Genomic DNA, 7,973 nt, shown 5'->3' on the forward strand with positions numbered 1-7,973 from the left:
TTATTTTACTACCCCATACTCATAACGACAATTGAACAAAAAAAGCAGTCAATACATGTTTTCAAATTAAAAGATAGGAAACACTTGGGCCTGAATTGTGCATGCAGAACACTTCTTATGTGATGCTGCCAGTGAAAATACTGCACTAAATAGGAAAAGGGGCAAATTTAAAGAAGAAAATAGTGATTTACAATAATATATTGAAATTATGCATGCATTAATTTGTGTGAGTGATTTAAAAAAATACAAACCTTTTCTTGCAGAGTTGCACTTCAAACCATCTGATCTGCTGAAGTCTATGCTCACATACACTCCACTTTCCAGATTCAAAGTACCATTTGGTAGGTGGCAGTTTGGTGAACTAGGGCTCTCCTCACAGTTTAGAGAATTATCTTGTAAATTTAGAGCTATATAGTTCAAGCCATTCTGAAATCCAGTTGAAGTATCTCTGGACATCTTGCTTTCATGGCCATCTGAAATGTGTTCTTCAGGTTTCAACCACACATTGTCAAAAGAGGCAGAGCTGTGCCTTTTACTACTATCAGTAAAGAAAGAAGAGGAAGTGGTAACAGTGCCAGTGGAAGAAAATGTTTCAGAGCTATGCCTTCTCCTTCCCTGTGGATCAGCACGAATAACTTTAGGTACTACTGGCGGATCAGGACTAGGAACTGAGAACTCACTGCTACCAGCATATTGGTCAACAATGCACAGTCTATTAACAATGGAAGGAGGACTATCAATCTTTAAGCCATTTTTGCTTTCGGTGGTAAATGGTCCAGGTGGCATTGCTGCCATGTTGAAGGTCATTTCTGTATAGTCATCAATCCTACCATTTCCTTTGCTAACACAAGCAGTACCAAACGAGAGCCTAGCATAATCTGAATCAGGTGGATTTCTGGGAATACTAGAACTTGCATAAATTGAAATATCTGTCAAGGAGTTGGATAGTTCTTTAGCAACCTTTGGTGACTGAACATCAAGATCAACACTCATGTAGTCAGAAAGTGGTGACTGCCTATGGTCACTACTGGAGCCAAGAGATGATGGCGATCCTTCTGCAGATAAAGAATAAGGTGTATTACTTGCCTTTTCACCGAAGTCGATATTTATATATTCACCAGGACTAGATGGCTCAAGTGGAATTGTACGATCATACATTCTTGGTATAGTGTTACTACCTCTAGTGCCTAATGGAAGTCTTGTAGGCCTGGTAATTTTGTTCTGTTCAAGTCCTTCATCTGAAGCTTTCAGCATTGATGATTTGGAATGGCCATTAGCCAGAACATCATTACTGATATTGTTGTCATTTTCAGCTCCACTATACAATAATTTTCCTGGTGATGACATTGGAACGTATTCATCATGCTCACCATTTTCTCCTGACTGAGTCTTAAAGCTTCGTGGGAGAGAGAAATATGAGCTAAAGTTTTTGGAACTGGTGTTGGTATGCATATAATTTGAATCACTAGGTTGCTTTGGAGCAGCTGAGTTTCCAGGTGACATATCCATATACTCATTGTTCGCCAACTTCTCATTGCCACTTTTATTAAAGCCAGTTAAAGGACTACGTACAGGTGAAGAGATAGCCCTAGGAAACATCATCATATATCCTTTGGAATCAGCCTGTGATGATGGCCAGGAACTGTTTATCTGCTTTGGAACAGACACACTTTTAGGAGTCATTGGCAGATAATCACTGTTGCTTGCAAAAGAAGATGCAACTCCTGGCATCATTGGCATGTATCCATCATCTCTGGCTTTATTCCTGCTTTGATTGCATACAGAATCAAGGGCAGATTCCCCATACACTGGTTCAGGGTTATTTTTGAATTTTGGCGATTCAGAAAAAGGCAGGCGTCCATGGCTTCCTGAAGAAACTTCATCTAATGAAGTTGCTGTTTGGGTTGTTTTCTGCTGTGCTGGTATAGAAGCAGGCTTAGTTAGAGAGTAAGTTCTTTTTCTGAAGCATTTGTCAGCCTCCCGGTAATCATCTCTTGAACTATTATTATCCATTTGCTGCTTGCTCATAGACATATATTCACTTAAACAATTTTCTTCTCTGATTGGAGGCGTATTGCCCAAGGAATCTGGGGTATTACTCCTCACACGGAAGTACCTGAAGTCGCCAGGGCTGGAACCATATTCATCGGAAGAAATGAAACCTCCATCACTTGGGGACCCACAGACGGATGAACTGGAAGGCCTGATGAAGGTATCGGAAGCTGATCCATGGCCACTACTTGAAGAAACACTGATGGGGCTAGTAGTGGAAGGGAAGTGAGACACTGGCAGAGATGCAGACCTGGTGTGATAAGATGCACTAAATGCTGCTCTAACATATCGTCCACTTCCTTCTTGGCGCCCCAAATTCATCCTTGCAGTATTCAGATGAATCAAACTTCCAGTAACTGACCTAAATGGTCTGGTCATTGTCCCCTCCCCTTCACTGGAAGTTCTGAAACGGTAAGAGCTACTACTCTTGGTGGTTGGAGGGGTCCCCCCAGTAACACTTTCAGTTCTGGATCTTCTTTGTAAGCCAGTTTGGCTAGGTGGCAGGTTACCCAGGTGCCTCCTAGTACTGATGAAAGAAATGGGGTTGGTGCTGCTACCACCACCGGAAGACTGGCTCTTACTGCGAGGTCTAAACTCAGAGAAGGCTTTCAAAGCTTTCATGGTTTCTAGGAAGGTTTCATGCATATTCTGGGCCACCACTGAATCATCCACTTGCATCCAAAGCTCACCTGGCCCAATGGAGGCAGATCTGCCCACCTCAATGAAAAAGAAATTTTCTGAATGCCCACACCGCCGAATGTTCATTAGCTGTAAGTGGACAGAGGGCACCTCACTATTCAGCTTAACAAGGTGGATGGCCTTGGTGGAAAGACACAACCTGTACACCCCAGTCAAATTTTTTGTCTGCCCCAGTCCCTTGGGTTTCACATTTACTTGCCAAACTTCTTTGAAGACGGTCCCTGGCCGAAGAGCAGTCCCGTAATGCTCGTCGTCGTCATCCAGCTGCGGATCAGCCTGGTCTTCCTGCTCCAAGAAGCCCCTCTTGCTTTGGCTCATGAGCTCACTGATTGCCTGGTACCAGCTCTCCTGCTCAGTCTCGTTTTCGGCAACCATTGCAAAGTACTCATCCTTGGTGTACAGGGCGATGATGTGCTTGTGCTTGGCATCTGCCCTCCGGCTAACCGTGAAGCACTGGTACAGAGGAATCACCCGCTTCGGGGGTGGGCAGCAGAGGGCTGCGCTCCCACCAGCCGCCGCCGCTGCCGCCGCCGCCCTCATGCTGCTCTTGAACTTCTTCTCGCTGTCGTAGTACTCTAGCCTGGCCGGGGCCAGGTGGCTCTCCACCCGCAGCACGAAGTACCTCTTGTGGCCATGCTTCTGCTTCCTTAGGTAGCCGCATTTCCTCACGTCGTCCCCGAAGGCGACAGCGGACGCCGCCGGTGGGGCAGCTGCCCGGCTTGAGGGCGCCGAGGGGCCGGCTCGCGTTGAAGCCACGGCGCCCCCTCGCCCCGCGCCGGCGTTGCCCCCGGTCGCCGAGGCGTCCTCCTCCTGGACGAGGCAGAGGGAGCTGCTGGGGGATCTCCTCAGAAGCAGCATCAGATGGTGCGGGGGCTGCGCGGGCGGCGGGCAAGGGGCGCCTTCCATCAGCTCCTGGTCCTCTTCGGTAGCAGCAGCAGCAGTAGTAGCAGCAGTAGCGGCAAGCCTGGACGCGCTGGCCCGCTGGTTGTGGCTGTAGCCGCCTCCGCCGCTTGGTGCTCCAGCGGCAATGCCCGCAGCCCGGTCTCTCGCCTCCAGCACGGTGCAGCCGCCTTCTCCGCCGAGCATCCCGCTCGCCATTTTAAGGGGCCAGGGCAGGGTCCGGACCGCCGAGCCAGGCGGCGCCGCGCTTGTGCAGCGGGGGGGGGGGGAGGGCGGGAGCGCGAGGGGGGTGGAAGAGCCGCCCTCCTCAGAGGCGAAGGGTCTCCCGGGCCCGGCTGGACATGGGTGGCCCCAGTCTGCGTCCACGCCGGCCGTTCCCCGCAGGGGGAGGCGCGAAGCCGGCCCACCGGCGGGGCGTGCGCCCACCCGCTCACTCACTGCCAGCCGTTCGGAGCGCGCAGGGCTCCCCGTCCACTCGCCCCGCTCTGCCTCACTCGCTCGCTCTCCACACAGGCAAGCAGCCGCGGCGGCACCACGGCGAAAACATCACGTGACCCCGCCTCCTTCGGGAGGGAGGGAGAGGAGCCGCTTTTAAAAAAAAGAAAAGAAAAAGAAGCAAAAAAAAAAAAACCGCTCCAGCGAGAGGCGGTGCTTCGTTCAGCCCGGGGGCGGGGCTGTGTGTCTGTATGTGTGTGTGGTGGGCCGGAGAGCAAAGTTCTGAGAATGGAGGAGCCGGCTGGCGAGGAACCAATCGGAGATGAAGTCCGCTTCGCAAGTGGTCCAATCCGCAGTCACTGCCACGCACACCCCACTCCCGGTCGGCGGGTTGTGTGCGTGCGCGTGCCTTTCATAATGATAGGCGGGAGGCGGGACAAATGAGAGGCGAAGGTAATTAATAGCGGGCGGCTGGGCGCGGGATGCCGTGAAGATGTGTTTGTGTGTGAGAAGGTGGGAGGGGGAAAGGGAGGAGGAGGGGGGAGAAGTGGGAGGCGGGCTCTGGGAGTCGGCCAATCACCGCCTCACACACTGAAACATACGCCGGGCGGAGGCGGGGACCCTTCAATGCCTGCGTGTACAGAGGAATGAGTGAAAAACAACACATACACAGAAAAGGCCACAAGGGATGAAAATGAGTAGCACCGTAATCTACCAATCAGTCCTCGCTGCTTCCACGAGTTGCCCAATCACCGTTAAAGAAATGAAGGTTCACTTTCTTATACTGCTGCTATTCTTTCTTTTTTTTAGGCACTCCTGTAATCCCCCTCCCTCCCTACGACCGCACTCCCCGCCCCATACAGGTTTGATGACCTGAGAGGCGTCGTGGTTGGCCAAAGGAAGAGCCAATCGGCGAGCGCGAGAGCCGAGGGGAGGTGGAGGGGTGGAGCCGCTGAGGAAGTAAACAACTCGTCAGCGCGCGGGCGACCGTTGGAGGAGCAGGAGGGATGTGTGCAAAATTAACCGTCCCAGCTGCCGCTGCTGTGGAGGAGCGGGGGGGAGAGGCGCGTCCACGTTGCCTGGAGCGCCGCGGGCTCTCCGAACCGCTCCCGCCCGCCACAGCCACGCCCCTCAGGCTGCGGGGGGGGGGGGAGGTTGGGGAAGGGGGTGCACCCCGTCCCCGAAATTAGCGGATGTAGTTCAGCACTTGTTTCCGATGGTGTTCCCTCATAAACAGCAAGCGCGCATTTCCTTCGCAGTTGATAGATGGGGAGGGACGATTTACCTCAAAGGGGGGGGGGGAGAAGGGAGGGGGATTTCGCTCTTCACACAGCAGGAAATTTACATCAGGTAGGGCAATACTGTACCTTTTTTCACACGTCAAGTAGAGGGGAGTAAATTTTCCTCAAGTGGGGCAATATCTGTCTTCACGCAATAGGTAGATGGGAAGAAATTTGCTTCAGATGGGGCAATATCTGCCTTCATGCAGCAGGTAGGTGGGAGTAAAATTTTACCTCAGGATGGGGGATTTTTCAGGATAACAACAAGCAAGAAGAGGAGCTTATTAACCTGTGTAACAATATCATAAAAATGGGAAGGAAACAGAAAAGAAACATGATTCCTGAACTTAGCCCTGTGTCCTAACATAGGGCTGTGTCATTTGCCTAGGCTAAAAGCTCATAGCAAAGACATATTTTAATCATTAGGCGCTTTCTTTGTGGATGGTGGTGTTACCAGATATGTTTGCTTTTCAGGTTTTTTAAGTGTTGCTTTTTTAAAAGCTATTCTTGAAAAATAACCTCAGAATTTAAATTCAAAATTAATTAAAGCACTCAAAACAATACATCTGAGAAGCTGCAGATTTGTTCAGAGTAATGAATTACGTATTCTGATCACCCTTCCCAAGATGATTTTGTATCTGTAGTGTAGAATGTGGGAGGTGATATTAAGGAGTAAAATAAGATCTGAGGTAAAAAGGTTGAACAGAACATGAAGAGGATATCACTTTGTGGAAAGTACTTGGGAAGACATATTTAGGTAGCAATCCTTGATGGAATAAACCCCATTGTAATCAGTAAGACTTCACAATAGAGATGGTTATGATTGCACTGTTCTATATTTTAGGGAACCACTGTATGCTACAAGTTCAAATGCCACCCTCACAGCCATTTTCAATGGGCTCCCCAAAAATGCAATGTAAATGCAAATCTATCAGTCCTGGATATTAAAATGATTACAAATGTAAATGCTCTGCTAGATTTGACTAAATTCCAACCTAGTTCAGCAGCACCACCCCACTACCAAATGCCTCTGGGAAGCCCACAAGCACAGCATAATGGCAGCAACATTCAGCCATTGTTGCTTCCCAGAAACATACCTTATGGCTGCATACAAGCCATACATTTAAAGCACATGATTTCCTCCCAAAGAATCTTGGAAATTGGTTTGTTCAGATTACTGAGAATTGTTGCTCTGTGGTGAGTAAACTAAAGTTTCCAGGATTATTTGAGGGAAGTTATGTGCTTTAAATGTATGGCTTGAATGCAGCCCAAGCAATAATGCTCCTGAACATTGAGGTTGCATACAGCCATTATGCTCTGTGCATTTGTCTAAACCCCTTTACAATTCTAGGCATCACCACATCTTATGACAGTGAATTTTACAAATTATATGCTATGCAAGTAGTACTTCCTTTTGTTCATCCTTGATTTGTGGCTAATTTGTTTCATTGGAAGATCTGCAGTTCAAATTATTATTTAAGAGGAAGAAAACTTATTTTCCTCTCTACCCAGATTGAGAGATCACAATGAACATTTGTATGTTCATAATATAACTCATCATTTGCAATTAGAGTGTTTGCTTGATCCTGACAATTTTTTTACAAACTAAGGTACAAAATGCAAAAGCAATGGTTGTATTATGTGCTTTGAGATTCAGATAGTTAATGTGCACATTCAGGAATCAATTTTAAATGGCATATTCAGTCCCAGGTTTCTCACACTCAAGTTTCAAGATTTCAGGGGCAAGTAAGGACTTCCAAAAGGATGCTGTACTTTAGAAGTTTTATATTTGTACAGTGTTGAGTTACTGTAGACAGTTTGGAAATAAATTTATTAACAGCTGAAAGCAGGTTCATATCTTTATTTTTTGCCTTCCTTTGAGGAACATGATGTTGTTTACAAAGCTTTCCCCTACTCATTTATCCTCACAACACCTTTGTGCAGTAGATTAGGCAGGGAGGTAGTGACTGGTGCAAGGTCATTTAGTAAGCTTCATGGTTGAAGAGAGAATTGAACCTGGATCTCCCTGGTCTTTGCCTGATACTCAAACTAATATGTCACTCTGGCTATCAGATATGAGTACACTATTGTTCTGTTTTATGACTTCCTACAAAAGGAGAAAGATGAAAGTCCTGTTCATGTACCTGCCTACAATGAATAGGTTCAGAGTTGGTTCTCCAGCAAGAATCTGGCTTGCCTTTCAAAACTGTACTGTTCCATTTAACACAACCACTACAACTTACCTTTTACTATGAACAGTGAAGGGACAGAAGGCTCTTAAGTTATGCTCTCACACAGCTCTCCATTTGTCTACAGGTGAAGCTGAAGACTGTATCCATGTGGGAGAGCTGAGGCATCTCTGTAGATGGCAGCAAAATTTTATACCAATTGAACCTAAACAGGTTTTAGAATTGCTCCTTGGGTCTTTTAAGGGAATCATACAATTGTAGAGTTGGAAACGACTTCGTTGGTCATCTATTCCAACCCCCTGCAATGAGTAGATATGCTGCCATCTGTAGCTTTTCTTTTTATTTTGAACTAATGTGATGCTAACATGCTGCCTATGTGCAGTATTACATGTGTTTCTGTGTCACCATTTTGAAAAAC

The 7,973-nt window shown here is 47.5% G+C and overlaps 1 protein-coding gene and 1 long non-coding RNA gene across 5 annotated transcripts in view; one reads left to right on the forward strand and one right to left on the reverse strand.

Annotated features, from left to right (window-relative positions):
- IRS4 (insulin receptor substrate 4) overlaps window positions 1–4,492 on the reverse strand; it is a 23,557-nt gene extending 19,065 nt beyond the window's left edge. For 2 of the 4 annotated variants that reach the window (XR_014521362.1, XR_014521363.1), the window contains exon 1: window positions 252–4,213. Coding sequence is in view for 2 of the 4 variants with exons in the window: in XM_083484979.1 (XP_083341105.1) it covers window positions 252–3,849 (3,598 nt within the window). In the remaining 2 variants the exon portion in view is untranslated. Of the gene's footprint in view, window positions 1–251 lie in introns of all 4 variants that reach the window. The other 2 variants (XM_083484979.1, XM_083484978.1) reach the window with 2 other exon arrangements.
- LOC310698358 lies at window positions 4,452–7,212 on the forward strand. Its single transcript, XR_014521450.1, has 2 exons — window positions 4,452–4,539; window positions 4,897–7,212. It is a non-coding gene; the product is annotated as an uncharacterized lncRNA (long non-coding RNA).
- Window positions 7,213–7,973: the final 761 nt, after the last annotated feature.

Source organism: Podarcis liolepis (assembly GCF_965112155.1).
Source record: "Podarcis liolepis genome assembly, chromosome: Z".
In the NCBI taxonomy this organism is placed as follows: Eukaryota; Metazoa; Chordata; class Lepidosauria; order Squamata; family Lacertidae; genus Podarcis; species Podarcis liolepis.